Source organism: Simochromis diagramma, unplaced genomic scaffold (assembly GCF_900408965.1).
Source record: "Simochromis diagramma unplaced genomic scaffold, fSimDia1.1 OVJJ01000061.1, whole genome shotgun sequence".
NCBI classification, from domain to species: domain Eukaryota; kingdom Metazoa; phylum Chordata; class Actinopteri; order Cichliformes; family Cichlidae; genus Simochromis; species Simochromis diagramma.
In genome coordinates this window covers 1,685,440-1,701,894 of record NW_024386945.1, presented here as the reverse complement: position 1 = coordinate 1,701,894, position 16,455 = coordinate 1,685,440, and the positions used below count along the sequence as shown (strand labels likewise).

The window sequence follows — 16,455 nt, the reverse complement described above, 5'->3', positions numbered from 1 at the left end:
AAACTGTCTGCTGGCATACTAATCTGATAACCCATCCCCTTTTGCCCGACAACTTAGCCCCTGGGGACTGTGGCCAATGTTTGGGCTTCCAGTGCTGCCAGTGGATAGATTAAGACTTCCTGTTCTGAGTCATGGTTTATGAAAGCACAAACATTTTTTTTTAAAGCTCATAGAAAAGGTGGTTCTAAGAAACTGAGAGGCTCTGTGTTGGCATATGGTTGACACTCCAACACGTTCTCACTACCAAAGCATAACATTTTATGCTAGGTGACAAATCGTTGATATATTACGCTTCCGGGGACCCAACACGTCCCTATATTACGAGATCAGAAAAATGAGGAAACATGCAAACACTATCTAACGTCATTAAAGTGCTGGTTAAGGTTAGGGATCAGGTTAGGGTTAGGGCTGGAATACACGTGAATTACCATGGGAGCGTCATTCTACTGGATTTCATCCATAACCCGACGCGTAGCATAAGAAAGCGGCCGCGTCCACCTTTTGTGTTCCTCAGAAACGCCGCGGGACTTGACAAATCGTCATTATTTTACGCCTCTGGACACTCTGAGCTGAACACTCACAAAGTATACCTAAAGTTTAGCCTGAATTATTGTCGGTCTTTCAGCAATGAAATCTTGTTGACTTCAATAAGACTTCAAAACAGTGATTGACAACGTGAACCTATTAGAGAAGCCTTACTGTTGTCACAAAGTGAGAAGCAGGGTCATTTTGTCATAGATTTCTATCATGCAATGTCATTTAGTTTGTTTCTTGGGTTATTTACTTGTTTTCTTATTACACTCAAACCCTTTAAGCATTTACTCTGTAAGTCATAACACACACACATCCAACATGATGGGGCTTTAACAGCTAAGTGCAATATAGTTTTTTAAAGAATTTCCGCTACCTAAATACACCTGAAAGAAAGGTGAACATTAAAAAAAACACAGAAACTAGCTCTGTGCAAATGGTAATAACAATAATTTCACTGTGGTGTTAAAAGGTTCTTGTTCTGCACCAAGAGGGACAAAAACTACGATTATAGGGTTGGGTTTTTATAATGATTAAGCAGCAGGCATCGCTGCTAATCAAAGTTATTTTTACACAAAAATTGTTGTGTCCAATGAAAGCACATGAGGCAGGCACTCTTGAGTCACACGGCCTAAACAAATGCCTGCTAATGATCGAGAGATACATGCTGTGCATTTAATCACACTTTGATAAAAAATAAGCGGTTTGAAAGTTGTTGTTTTTTTCTGCATGTTAAAAAAAAAAACCCACACACCTGAAAATCCAGGTTGATAATAGCATCCCACTTCTCCACGAAGGAGCAACCTGAAGACATTTCGCTTTAAGTTTACAAGGTTCAAGACTCAAAAGAGCACTGAATAGTGTGTCTGGCTGATATTGATTTGGAGACATATACTCCTAAATTGTTGATACAACCCCAGAAAAATATCCTTAGACAAATGTTAAAAGATTGCTGACAGACCCAGGCGGCCTCTGTTAGTGACTGACAGCTCAGATCTCTGATCGCCTCTGGCCTGCTCTCTATCTTATTACTTTGAAAAGTGGCATATTTATGCTTAATTAGTTTTATATTATATGCAATGACAAATGAACATGAACTTTTCTGAAGAGTAACAAAGTGGTTCCTTGTGTGCGACAGGGCTGTTCACAAGTGTCAATACAGTAGCTTAAATTCAGAGTACATTCACTCCTTTTAACGACTAATTAAGTTCCTTAGAGACATTTTTAAAGACCCACTGATGGGACTTTTTTTTTAAATTTATTTTTCCATGTCTGATAATGTAACAATTTAAGTCCCCTATAGACAGCACTTGTTAAAAAGGAAACAATTGCTGTAGGGGACAAGTAAAATATTAATGTGATTTAACCCTATAATACCCTTCGTATCATATTTGCTACATGAGTTTCTGAGACCTCTATCTCATCAACAATATATATACTTGCCATAATTTCAAAATGTTATGGACAAAACTCTTTTTTGGCCTAAAATTAACAACGTTGTTAAGAAAAAATTGCCAAAAACACCCAATGTATCAAATGCGATACAAAAAAATGGCGAAACGTTTCTCCCACTGAAAACGCTACATCCAGATGAACAGAATCAACCTTTTGGGATTTACTTACCTGGATGATTGAGCATGCATAAAGACAAGGGTTAATAAACATCTCAGTTACAAAAAATCTGAATTTTCTGGTTATTTTTTGATGGCTGGGTTTTACAGGGTTAAGCATTTGTAGAGACATCTTCTCATCTTTAGGGTGAGTTTAGTTGCACAGTGGTCTGCTGAAACTGATGAAAAGTGTTTTAAATTCGTCAGGTTTTTCTAACACTGAATTACTAAAGTTCATCTCTGCCTGACACTGATTTACAACATGACACGTTTGAGATAATGTTATGTGTGTTCCATTGTGAAGGGCTTTTCACAGCAGGAGCACGGCCGTCACTACTGATGGGAACAGCAAGGTCAGACACAGGTACTCTAATAGCTTCTGGTGATTCTCCCCCTCCAAACATGACTGAGTGAAAGACAAAGGCTGTATACAGTTATTTCCGAAAAATTGATTCTTTTTCCACAACATTTCCACATTCAAATGCTTCTTCAATCAAATTTACAATTATGTCCCAGCGAACAAAGAAGGGGCCTTGAGTCTCTTGACCTTGGAGGTCTTGGTTTTGTTCCGCTGGCAGAGACACTTGAAAAGATTTTTCGTGGATATCCAACAAAATATACAATAATTCATTTTCTCGAAAATAATTTAGAAATCATCGTGGCGAGAAAGTGAAAGAAGGATTATGAGAGCAATCATGAGTTCCACTTCTCATAAAAAGAAAAATTCTAATTCAAATAATTCACACTGGAGAGGTGACACAGACGTTTCGAACACAAATCTCTGAGAGAACATCCACACAGTCACTTGTGTGCACAGCCTGCGCAAAGATAGCTTCAGCTTTAAGCTCGGTGACTGGATGTTTACGTGAAGACTTTACCTTTGGCTTTGTATTTAAAGAAGTAGATATATTCTGTGATCATTTAACCAGGAGACTTTTCGTGCCGATCCAAACTATCGAAGTGATCCAACTGTGAGTCATGTGGCATTGCAAGAAAGAAATATATTGAACATTTACTTCTAGATACAGGCCCACTCAAATTCACCCTCTGCTTTGCATCTCAGTGGCAAAGTTACCTGACAGCGTTAACCTATGTGGGAATGGAGAGTGCAAACTAGAGGAAGCTACTGTAACTCGTTAACTGTGTGTCACCGACATTTTTGTTTTATTCACAATGTGTAAAGAGCTTCATAAACAGGGGGCGCTTTGAGGACACTTATGAGACAATAACACATCGGCTTATTTTTAATAAACTGTGTGAACTCGAAATTCCATTAACAAACAAGCCAACAGGTCTGCTTTAGTAAGCAGCCAACAAAATCATTAGCCCAGGGAGGTTTTCTTTTTTGTTTGTTTGCTTTTTTATGTCCTTTGCATAAATTCTTAATGGAATAAAAAGGAGGCGGATATGGATAGGATTTTATTGATGCCAATGCCATTATTCGTTTCGATTCTTTATTAAGAATTGAAAAGGGAGAGCATACAAGGCTTTCTGCAGAAACATCACTGCTGTTTCAGAACTGTAGTCATTTATAAAAACAGTTCCCAATTTTTAGAGGTTCTAGTAAATGCAGTTTTTTTCTTCGCCGCAGCAGATCAGCTGACTCCATCTTACCTCATCCTCCTTTTGTCATACCCACCGTCTATGTGTCCTCCTGCACTACATCTTCTGTGTAATCTGCCTTTATCTAATCATCCTTTATCTAATATATGAACTGCCCATCTCAGCTTTTCCTTTAACTTTGTTTCCAAACTGCTTAACCTGAGCTGACCCTCTGACATACTCATTTCCAATCCTGTTCGTCCATTGGTCATTCCCAATGAAAATCTTATGTTAACCCTTTAAAACTTGAACCATGGAATAACTGCCAGAAATCTAATGGAGTGTTTGTTGAACCTTTAGTAGACAAAATGTATAAAAAATATATATATCAAATTTTAATCTGCATATATAAGTTTTAATTTGTATCACATTTGCTACATTAACCATATTTTTTCAATTTAGCTATTAAAAATCTGTCAAATTTATATCATTTTTTGATGATGCAGAAGTCTCAAAAACTCACAAAAACACGTATCAAATACGATATGCTTGGCTTTAAAGGGTTAATCCGAATTAATCTTGAATTAAAGATGAGAGTATGCACTTTCATCAAGTCTTTATTTTTTAACAACAAAATAGAGACCTATGACTTTAAATTAAAATTACATAAAGATTAAATTTAATTTAAAAAAATATGGCACCTAGGCAGCTGATCCGTCTCTGACAGTGTTATACATTCAGCATTTGTATTATTATTAATAATAGTTTGGGGAGAAAGTAGCATGAAATGGGATTTTTACAACATTCACATGCACAGATGTACTTTGAATATTTAGCTCACTGAAGCTTGACTATACACAGCACATTCTCTGACTTTATGCTGATCATTTGCATCTGCAGTTGCTTTTTTCATAATCTCTATAAAAAGATATCTGCATACGAATATTTAGAACTGAGCAACAGAGTACAGAAAGTTTTCTGGTTTCTGTTTATACTCTGAGTTGACCAAACATGTTTAAGAAGGCTAATGAAGCTTTATTTTAATAAGTGCTTTTTTCATAATGTATCTACATTTGTTAACAGTGACTGTTGGTTAAAACACAAATCATTTGCCCAAATATCCTGCTGATAGACCGGAAGCCCTGAAATATTGGACAATGCCTCCAGAGACCAAACGATGTTTTCTTCATAATATGATGCACTGGAGTTGTATTTCACAGCTCTTTATTAAAATTTTCATCATGCTAAAGTAACCCGAAGCTCCTTTTAGTTCATAAATTCACTTCAGGTATTAATGGCTAAAGTTGGAGTCTCGGTCTGTCAACAGAAAATCCGTACAACTTTGCTGCCTAGTGAAAAATTTCAAAGGAAAGTGGTTCTTAGCACATTACACGCCATCCTCTCCCAGCTCTGCAAACTCCATTGCCATGGAAACATATTGACATGCACGACATTTGGCACGCAACCATTTGTCAGAGCTTGGTGATGACACAAATCTCACACAATGGCAGCTACTACTCAGGTTGGGGTAGTGATGTCCTCAGGTTGTCAAATGGACTGATGCCCCAAATGCCTGACAGGTAAAGACAGATTCATCTGCATTGACAGATCTACAGCTTTCAGTCCAGACAGCAAATATTTCAGTCCGTTTTCAGATTAAAAAAAAAAAACCACAGTGTCACCATGCTCTTTTGTGTTGTAAAACTGTCCAAAACAAAACCAGATCATATTTTTTTTCCATTTGTTCCATTGGCAGAACAAATATTATGAATATCTGCTTTTTTCCATGTGCATTGCACCTGAAATCTGTTAATGACAAGCTCTCAGCATGTTCTGTTTTTAAGCAGCATTAATATGTTAAACACTTGTCACCATATTGTCTATTAGAGCGGGCTGATTTGTGTCAGGGTTCAGCTCCATTTGGTTGTTGGATGCTTGCTTGATTTTACCATTTAATCATTTTTAACAGTGCAACCTTGTGATCTCTCGTTGTTCAGCCACAAAGATCAAAAAGTGGCTTTCATAAGCGAGGATTTAATGATAAAGCAAATGAAAGCCTAACACCAAATGTGCTTTTTAGAATTCAGGCTTATTTTAGTTTAATGACACTGTCTACAGCTTTCACTATCTAGCAATTGCACTGTGGTATATTGCAAGGCTACTGTCTGTAATGGTCTCAACTGATTCATTATCTGTATAGTACTTTATCCATGTAGCTAAATTAATCAGTTTGCAAAGCCTGACTTGACTTATGAACCCTCTCCTCAGAAAAATTTGAAACTAACTGAAACTCTAAGCGATTTATTGTTGACTTTTAAGGTGCAGCAAGTTCAATTAAAACTGAAAGAGACAGGCCATGTAACACTTTGTAAGTCAGAGGAAGGACGTTAAAATTGATCTGCTTTTTTATGGAGAGCATATAGTGACACAAGGACAGAGGTGACGTGCTCACATCTCTAATCTCTTGTCAATATTCTCTCAGGACACTTTGGGTGTCTTGTTGATTTAATGCAGCATACAAAGACAGACAAGTACAATTTTACATCAGATGATGCTGAGTGATAAATGTATGAAGCCTAAATCCTGTTATACCAAATCAAAACAGCCATTCAGCTCACAAGAGATGCAGGTAAAATTAGTGAAATTAAAGTAGAGGTCTGTAAGTAGGTGTGGAATGTTTTTGCCTTCCAGATCCAGAAATAAGTTGAATTTTTTTTATATATTTGTTTATTTTTTTATTTTAAAGCTGCAAGTAGTGAAGACAGTGCTGGATTCAAGAATGATAGCAACAACATAAAAGTCCCATCAATGATTTATGTGAAAGATCATAGTACCATGAGTCAAATTCAGCCCACCTGTGCAATGAGATTATGATGAGTCACCACATTACAGTGAAACCTGCAGCCGGAGTGGACAGGGAGATACCAGGGAAGTGAAACTCCTGCTTGGTGACAGATGCAGCGATGTACTTCCATCACAGAGTAATTTAAAACTGTGAAATCATCAGAAATATCTTTGGGGATAATTATTTAAGGAGTTTGTTTCTGGATCAGAGGAAAGGACCGGAGGAACTATCAATATATGTTCAGTGTCTGTTCAGTTTTCATCATTAATACGGTCATTTGTTGAATGTATACTTTGCTTTGTGGTTATTTAATGAGGAAATAGAGGAATGAAAGCTTTAGGGAATTTACGCAGCGACCGTTAATTATAACTTCTAGCACACGTGCGTGCGTAAAGTGGATGGCTGGGCGCGCACACAAGCAGCATATCACTGCGGAACAGATATTGTCAGACGCGTTATTTGGAGTGGGAGTGAAGGCTATGGACGATTTATCGACTGATCCCCTCACGCACTGGATGGTCTACTTTTTTCTGATCCACGAGCTTTTAATAAAGTCTACCTGAAAATGAGACGCATAGAAAACAATCGGTGATTTTCGTGTTTTTCAGGTTTTTTTTGTGGGGGGGTTTCTTCAAAAGAAGATTTAGACTTTAAAGGGATTCTGCTTTTTTGTTTGTGTTTCACTTGGATATGGCACATCTTTGGATCCAGTAAGCGAATTTTACAGCGTCAGACGCGTCTGCAGCGGGGGAGAGCAGTGGAGGGACACGGAAACTTGTGTGGTGCAGGAGACGGTCTCTGAATCTGCGCTGCCACAGTTGTCACAGACAGAGAAGAGCCATGGTTACTTCACTCCTACTGATGCTCAGCTGGACTGTGATCTCTGAGGTTGTGAGAGCTCAGAATGACACGGAACCGATCGTCCTGGAGGGCAAATGTCTCGTGGTCTGCGATTCTAATCCGGCAACGGACTGGAAGGCTTCATCCTCTCCGCTCGGCATCTCGGTGCGCGCCGCCAACTCCAAGGTGGCTTTCTCTGCAGTCCGGAGCAACAACCACGAACCGTCGGAAATGAGCAACAAAACAAGAATAATCTACTTCGATCAGGTTAGGACCGTTTTTTGGTTTTTATTTTTATTTTTTAAATGAACAACACTAATGACAAAAGTGGTTAAATATATATTAATAGCACTTTCAAAATCTTTCCTGTCTTTTCCATAAAATTTCCCTATGAACGAAGGTACTTGGGTCTATTGTTTTAGTACAAATATTTATCTTTAAGCCCAGTTTTGACTTTGGCAGAACATGTTTGCAGCTTTAAGTATAGCTGCAGCTCAGTTTAGTTTGAAGCTGGTTTCTGGTGGCATCGGTTGGCATGTGGACACCGTTCAAGTGCACATAATCACACGCAAGCAGGCTTGAAAGTGACTGGATTATGTTTGAGGGCGGGCATCCTGCAGAGCCTGAACACACACCCATCATTTTGCCTCAAGCTACCCCCGCCACGCACGCGCGCACTCGACTACGCGCGCCATCCACACATTCACCTACATAAATACACCCAAACAAATCCAGCAGCAGCGAAAACAACAAGAACTCGATTAGTCATGCATCGGTGGGCAGTGTAAGGTGTTTGTAACCATATCACACAACTGATCCTCTGCCCTCTCATTTACATGACATTACATAACGTGATCTTTTGGTGTCATACTGCACTACCAGAGATATGATTGGTGTGGATCATGCATGCTGTTGCCATGAAAGCAACCCATGTCAAAGGTCCTGGCTGAGTCTTAACAGGTGGAATTCAAGTGTATGAGATTCTGCAGGAGCCTTTCATGCCTACAGCGATAACCCAGTCAAGTTCACATTCCATATTATTTTAAATATTCTATGTTTATATGACCGTAGGATGAAAATATCTCCTTCATATACCAGTGTGTTCATTTTGAATTGTTTTTAACATACAGAAGTAGCCAATGTTATTTCTACTGTTTGTATCATATTGGAAATAGTTTCTCAGTCACTTTAAACCTGAACAAAAGAAATTCTCTTGTTTTTGTTGCTGCAAAGTGGAATTAATCTATAAAATCTGTTGTTGGGTTCCGGCTATCATCTAGTTTACGCATCACTTGTTTTTTTGTGGAGTTGGAAATTCACTTGCTAGGTTTAGGTCTCTCGAGAAGGAAGCCTGAATTAAATGTTTTTTGAAGTGTGTCACACTCACTTTGTGTCTGATCAGGAAAGCGACCTGGTAGCCACAACAGTGAAGTGTGCTTGGCTGATGTCCTATTTAAATATTTAATCCCAAAGCCCATTTGAAATTAAAACCTTTATTGAAGTGCTGAGTATATAAACACCTTTGTCGCATTCTTTGTTTCCCCCCTTCCTTTCACAGGTTCTTGTGAATATAGGAAACTACTTCACATTTGAATCAGTATTTCTGTCCCCGAGGAAAGGAGTCTACAGTTTTAACTTCCACGTGATTAAAGTGTACCAGAGCCAAACCATACAGGTATCACTTTATGTTCATTTTACACATCTGTGCAGTTGACTCAATTGTAAAACCCCATTTCAGTGTCTGGCTGGGACAAAATATCTTTCTCTGGGACAATAAAGAAATTATTTGTGCAGGGAAGAACACCTTACTTCTGGAAAAGGGAAAACAATGAATTGCATTATTATTCCAATTTATTATTCGGACACTACCACTGACTCCAAATCCCATCACACAAAATCTCAATAGAAAAGCACTGGCACCAACTAATACTACGAACAACTACTAATGAAGGCAAGGTGGACCTAAAATTCATTTTAAGATAATTATTTCTATTTACTTATTTATTTAATAGATTTTTGCATATAATCTGCAATAGAAAACATTCAGTGACATTTGAAAAAAAAAATGCTGTCTCACTATCAAAACCTCATTGATTGGATTAATTGTTTTATTCCATGAATCACCACCACCGCATTTCCACACCCACACACATTAAACAAAAAGCACAAACACCTCATACTGATATGACTTGGAAAAAATGTGTTAGGTTAAAGGTTTGAATAAACCTGCTCGATGCCAAGGTTATATTTTCAGTGACTAACTAACAAGAATTTCATTTGAATTTAAAATGACCATTTTGAAATATAATGGCTTAAAATACAATTACCTCTGCAAATATTTAATTGTACAAATGCCAAAGTTCATCCGCCTTGAAAAGAATATTAAGTAGCTAAAGTGAAAAAAAAACCAAAAAATGAACTAGGAAGGTAACGCACAGTAGTTGGTGATATGCATCATTGCTGCTCTTGGTTTCCTCAGATACACGTGCTACATTCCCATGTCAGTGCATTTGTTTCACTAGTATCATGAGCCTTTGTATTGCCTCAGTTTGAAGCTTCTTAATAAGTAATTTGCTGTCAGATTCTGATTTTAGGTTAATCTGGATCACCCTATCTCACCTAGTGATTCCTCCATTAAAGTATTATGATGAAGATGATTTTAAGGGAGAGATTTTATCCCCATCAGCACGCATGATTTTCTTTGGTGCGATAACAATTTTGCTTTTTTGGAGGATTCTGATAGGCAAAATTCATGTGTCTATGAGCACATCTGTAACCAATTTGCTTGATGTTCCTTTGCCCCCAGCGATGCTGCTTAGAACAGGAAACTAGTGCAGCATTTCTTTCCCCTTACAATTTTGGTTGTTTGAGAGTTAGTAACACCCGAGTTTGCATTACTGGCAAGCCAGCATTCTTGTAAAAGCAAAAGAAAGATTAATGCTGCTAAAAGTTTTGTTTTTCTAATTTGAACATTTTTAATGTTTTACTCCTTTATTTCATTACTTTGAAGAGTAATTGTCTCTATCTGAGTTTTGGTGGGGTATTTGATACCTTTTACTTTTTCAATAGAGCACTACAGAGAATTTTCCTTATATAAAGTGCTTTGCCAGTTGTCAGTGTATGGATGAGTAGTAACGTAACTTCTCTCAGAGCCTGTAGACTGCATATTTCAGAACAACATGATGTTAATTCTGGCTCTCTGATGCCTCATTTAATAAGTCTTCCACTCCAATAGAGTGACAACAGTGAGCAACAATAGCAAATGTTACCTTGGAAATAAAGTCTACTAATCATCAACTAGCGCAAAACAGACTCAACTAAATTGTAGCTAGCAGACTGTAGCGTCCTTGCTTATTGAAACTGTTGCTTGAAAACTTCCTCACGAAATAACTAACTAGCGTTTACATTTAAGTAGAAACACTAGTTGGCTAGCTTCTAAAATGATCTCGTCACTTAACAAATTAGTATTTTAATCAGGTTCACTTATACATTATATCAAAGCTGTGCAATATTACGTTGACACAAAGTACAGATAAGCTATACAGATAAAAGTATTGGACCAGACCTCTTAATAGTGTTTTCACTGCCATTGTCACAAGTGTATACAATCAAACACATAGCCGTGCAGTCTGCCTTTACAAACATTTGCCAAAGAATGAGTCGTTCTACAGAATTCACTGAATTTGAATACTGCGATAGGATGCCGCTGTGGAAAAAGGTAAGTTTGTGAAAAAATTTCCCTCCAAGATATTCCACAATCATCTTTAAGTGGCATTATTAAAAAGTGGAAGCATTTAGGAATCACAGCAAACCATTTAAATGACTGAGTTATAATGGTGCCTAAAAGCCACCAACACACTGACTCAGTAACTGCAGAGTTTCAAACCTCGTCTGGCATTAAAATATGCCGGGCATCCGTTGGGCATCTTTCTTCGCCTTTAGACAATAATTCTGATGGCAAAAGAGCCAAACGGGACAGGCAAAAGGGGGAAAAAAAAAATCTGCGGGGAGCTTCGTGGTATGGGTTTCCAGGGCTGAGCCGCTCCTGTAGGTGTAATGTGTAGGTAGCCCTCTAATCTCACTAATCAGCATATATCTGCCATAATTAGCATCTTCATATTTAAAGACGATAGACCACAGACAATCAATGGCATTCAGTGGCATTGAGTGATAATTGGTGAAAGAACTGCTGTCAGTGCAAAGCAGACCAGTCCCAAGCTAAACTCTAGAAGAAAGTCAGCTTTTGAATAAAGTTAACTTTATTTAACTTTGCAACAGTTCCTTGATGGTTGCAGCAACTACCATTAACACAAAAATGATAGTGCTGATTGACACATGACGGGGTGCTAAAAACATTAGAGGATAAAGCGATCCAAAAGGCGAAGTGCTCCTAAAGTCAATTTTGCACTGTTTGTTAGCCACTGTAGCTACCTTATAAAACACATGCAGATATAATATCATGTACATCTCAATGTTGCCTTTAAAAAATACTCACTGCTCCAAAAGGGGTTAAAAAAAAAAGGAGAAAAGACTTTATATTCCTCCCTCTTCCACTCTGTACACAGTAAGTGCACTTAAGTGTTTGTATAGTGGGTTTAACATTACCGTCTCCATGTAAGAGGTCAAGTGACATAATTACAAATAAGAAATAAACTATGCTGACCCACATCTTAGATTCCGTTTTTCCTGCTGTACTCTTGCTAATTGTTACTTCTGTTGGATCATCCAGGTGAACTTGATGTTGAATGGGAAACCAGTCATCTCTGCCTTTGCGGGTGACAAAGATGTAACTCGCGAGGCAGCCACTAATGGAGTTCTGCTCTATCTTGAAAAAGAGGACAAAGTCTACCTAAAGCTGGAGAAAGGAAACCTAGTTGGTGGATGGCAATACTCAACATTTTCTGGCTTTCTTGTGTTTCCTCTGTAAAAAAGAAAAAAACAAAAGAAAAAAGAAAAAAAAAAGAAAAGAAGATTGTAAGCTTACTGACTTCTTCATAATGTGTTGTCACAGTATAATCAAAACATTGCTGCTGCATCAGTTGGATCTTGCCAAAATGTTGAAAAATGATAGATGGAAATGGATCCCAACATAGAGAGGAAAATAAGACTTTGGAAATGGTTCACTTTCGCTGGAAGTGCTGTGTCCCCGTCCAGATGAAAGAGAGACTTGAAATGTTCCCTATCGCTACTGTATGTTCCTGTCACTCAAGCAGCCTCAGAGAGGAACACTAAAACATCTCAAAAGTACTTTTCAGACTTTCACTTGTCGGAATATGTTTAGCATACTGATGTTTTTTCCCATGACAGCGGTTGCATTCAAAGACATCTGCTTTTTGAGAGTAAACCGTATGCCTGTTACCTGTGTAGCTTGTCATCAACCAAGTATTTGTATTGCTAAGTAATGGGGAATGTCTTTTCTGGACCTAACTGTTCCAGGATACGTGAGGGATAGCAGTAATGTAGGTCACCGATTGCCTAAAACAATGCTATTGGAAATTCCTTAATCAAACAAAGTAATTTAAAATTGATTTAAAAATCGCTGAAGTGGCCACAAGCCACATCACCTCGCAGGCTTAACCTTCAGAATTTTACTAAACGAGGCCCACGAACACAGAAAATTACCACAAAGGGCTTTAAATTACCATGAAGAGAAAAAGATCAAATGATCCACAAAGACATGCAGCTAAACCACAGTAGCACAAAAAGAGACAAAATGAGCACAAAACATACAAATAAACAAAAACAAACTGATTGAAAGGACACACAAAGAAAATGTGAGGAGTCTGCTTTCAGTCGGATCTCATTCCTGGCACATTGACGCTCAAGTTGTGAGATAAGTACAGGGTGTCCTTTGGTGTAGTGACGCATCAGGTCACAGGGGCTTGTTTAAAAGTGAAACCATGATGTTTTTCTATACCTAACTGAGTTTTGGTAGCTAAAATTAATCGATCAACAAGCGAAAACAGAATAAAACACATTTGTCAGGGAAATATGATTCATGCCAACTGTTTTAATAGGACACTTTCTTCTCCGTGTTCAGTTACGCCGGGCAGTCAGACTTATTTCAGGTAGGAATTTGGCTTTCAACCACAATGAAAGCAAGACAAATCTAATAAAACAATTCTTTTGCATTAATCTTTTTGCTGTGAAGCTCTCCTTTTGTTTGGTGGTATTTTGCTTTTGACGCTCTGAAGAAGCCAAAAGTTTCGTGCTGTTTATTTCAGCACAAGCTTAAATTAAGAAACGAGAGCTTTTAGTCAACAATAGGAAGAAGTAAAAGTCCTTAAAGGTTTCTTTAGGTGAGTCAGCAGAAGGACCATTAATGATTGCTTTCAGCTGCTTTTGTCTCCAAGGCTCTCTCAACCAATCTGCTTTCAGCAGTGTGCAGCCGAGGTGGCGGTTGATTGCTTCAGCTTTCCATCACTCTTCCTGTGATTACCGCGCAGATCTCAGAAGGCGCAGAAATCCTCTGCTGCCTGGGCCTTTTGTTGTGCCCTGTGTGTAACTTCTTATATCTTGTGATGGAAGCTTCTGGCCGGTTGCCTTTACAAGAAAGGCTTTATGGTCAAAAACACTCCCTATTCTGTCCTGTAGGAGATCCTGGTATCCCGAACCAACTCTATGCCTTTATTTTTTGTCTTTTATTTGAATTTTAAATAAAGGACTATTTTGTTTTTAAGTAAATGCATGATGTTTGTTAAGTTGACCATGCTAAATAGTCAAGATAACATAATAGCATAATCAAGCAGTACAGTTTTGCCTCATCCAATGCGTCAAGGCACCACTGCTAACCCAGAGTTAATGGAGAACCAAAGCAGAGCAAAAAGCAAGAAATATGGTAGACTTAAATATGTCAGGTGGCCAGAAGCATGACTTTAAATGAGGACTAGTGCTGCGCTCGATTTGCTTAATTGTTTAATTAACTGGCAACTGTGTGCCAAGAAGCTCACGAAATCAACTACGATGACGGCATAGGTCAGTGTTATGTTTACAGTGTGTTCGTTTTTCTGCCCAGAGGGCAAAAAAAGAAAATGAGAAAAAAATAGAAAAAAAAAAGAAATTAGATACTGCAGTAAGGGAAAGATTATGGCTTTGGTCAAATGTGAATAAAGTAAATCGTGCTTCATGTCTCTGTTGCCTTTTTTCTATAGTGAACAAAGACCATAATCTCTCCCTGACCTTAACCAAATGCTGAGTGCCTCCACACAACCATGGAAAGTGTTAAGAATGAATCAGTGGCGACTGCAGATATTGTACTGTAAGCGCGCATAGTACTCGAAAACAAATATGTTTCTGAACCTGCAGATAATTGGATTTGTGTTAAAATGCACTCGTTCAAAATTCAAAGCGTAAAAAACTAAATTCCTACATGTGCTCTCCTAATAGATCTTACACAAGTCAACTGGTTTATGGACCTTAATAAAGTTTAATGGGCATCTGAGAACCTTAATTAGTTAACATGCTGATAATAAACAGATTCCTGTCACAGTCTATGAGCATAAGTCGTTTCCACTGGGTGGCCTGGGATAACTGATGAATTAATAAACTCCTTAATTGTTACTCCAGCTCAATGTGCGCTTACAGTATATAATGGTTCCCCTCTTCATCTCTACAGTAGTTACAGCCCTTGCTGCAGTGTGTGCTGCTGGTGCAGTGTGCATCTGCGCTGTTAAAAATCAACCCTAGGAGAGCCTATTTCCATCATTATTTCGTCCTGAAATGAAAAGCTACACCCTCATCAGCTTAAGCCTCTCTGAAGTGTTCTAGATGTCCACTTTCACTCTTCGAACGTACGTTTCTGCCTGTTGGTTGTTCACGTATTATTTGTCAGTGATTGATAACTTTCCCTTGGCATCACTGTCACATTTTGTAACCAGAAAGGGAGCATTGAAGAGGACAATTTTTCATCTTTCAGTTAAAGCTAAGAATGAAAAAAAAAAATGTTCAGCTCAACAAGGCTCCTGAAAATTGACAGTTACAGTTGTGTAACTGTCATGCCGACAGTTGCACAAGAAAATAATGCCGAAATTAATACTGCAAATATATTCACCGAGAGAGTTCTGTTTAAAAGTTTTTTAAAAGTACAAGACTGGCAGCATTTATTAAATTCCACTATGTATATTTATTTTGCTGAATTGAAATGATATTTCTGGTGTCTAAATTACATTTGTGTTTGCTCACATTGGTGGAATCATAATGACTGTGGAAGCTGGACTGTGCCCCTGAAATGCTTAAAGCATCCGTTGGTGATAATTTTACTCCTTAATTTTGTATTTGAACATATAAATGTAAATCTATGTGTTCAAAAGTTTTATCCTGATCATCTTTTTTTTAATCAATGTATTAATTGTATACATTAATGTATAATTAATGTATTGACGAATCTGCCGTTAAATAACAAATAAAAATTGTGGTTTTTTTTAAAAGACGTAGCATTATTACGTTTTATTTTTCTCAAAAAAACTGGAAAAATCTGAGTTTATGCTGTGTTGTGATGTATTTGCTGTTCCATCTATGAGGATGGACAACAAAACTGGAACAGTAATACAACTGGTAAAAAATGTGAGTTCCAATTTGATTTGGTGGAAGATGAGCGGGTCACGTTTACAATTTTACTCTGGAACCTGACTAATTGCGTGACAGAGAACTAGCCTCTGAGTGTCAGGCAATGTTTATCTTGTAAAAATATAAAACTTCCTGTTGTATTCATATGACTTGAAACTAATGAGCCCATAAACCCATCAGAAGTGGACGAGGTGAGGCTTTGCCATCCTCTAGGCAACTTTTCTTTGCTGACTACCCCATCGCACCGTTACAAAGGATGCAGGCTTAAGACACACTCACATGTTCACAACATGAGTTATGTCCATCATTTATAAACAGTATGTGAATAGATAAAGAACCTCATGTCACAATTTAACATCTGCCCAATCACGAAAATTGAGCTTATCCAGCTTGAGCTGTAGTGAGGGCACACGACAGGTCACCACTCTACAGCCGATTGAAAATAACCTAAGTTATTCTAAATTTCCTCACAGTCGTTGCCTGGAAGGAAGCCATAGGTTCAGCAAGAACTAGTGACAACTC

The 16,455-nt window shown here is 38.0% G+C and overlaps 1 protein-coding gene across 2 annotated transcripts; it reads left to right on the top strand.

Moving 5' to 3' along the window:
- Positions 1-4,251: 4,251 nt before the first annotated feature.
- cbln4 (cerebellin 4 precursor) lies at positions 4,252-15,776 on the top strand. Of its 2 annotated transcripts, none has more exons than XM_040038038.1 (4): positions 4,252-6,664; positions 7,240-7,635; positions 8,927-9,043; positions 12,098-15,776. In XM_040038038.1, exons 2-4 carry the CDS (start codon positions 7,369-7,371, stop codon positions 12,293-12,295), a joined length of 582 nt encoding a protein of 193 aa, XP_039893972.1. In that variant the 5' UTR covers positions 4,252-6,664; positions 7,240-7,368; the 3' UTR covers positions 12,296-15,776. The 2 variants fall into 2 exon arrangements, with proteins under 2 accessions (XP_039893972.1, XP_039893973.1); XM_040038039.1 differs by lacking the exon at positions 4,252-6,664 and adding an exon at positions 6,691-7,116.
- Positions 15,777-16,455: the final 679 nt, after the last annotated feature.

Bases quoted from the DNA above. Each gene is read 5' to 3' on its own strand.
- cbln4 (XM_040038038.1), top strand. From the start codon at position 7,369: ATGGTTACTTCACTCCTACTGATGCTCAGCTGGACTGTGATCTCTGAG. The intron at 7,636-8,926 runs GTTAGGACCGTT...TTCCTTTCACAG, and splicing joins GAATAATCTACTTCGATCAG to GTTCTTGTGAATATAGGAAA. The intron at 9,044-12,097 runs GTATCACTTTAT...TGGATCATCCAG, and splicing joins ACCAGAGCCAAACCATACAG to GTGAACTTGATGTTGAATGG.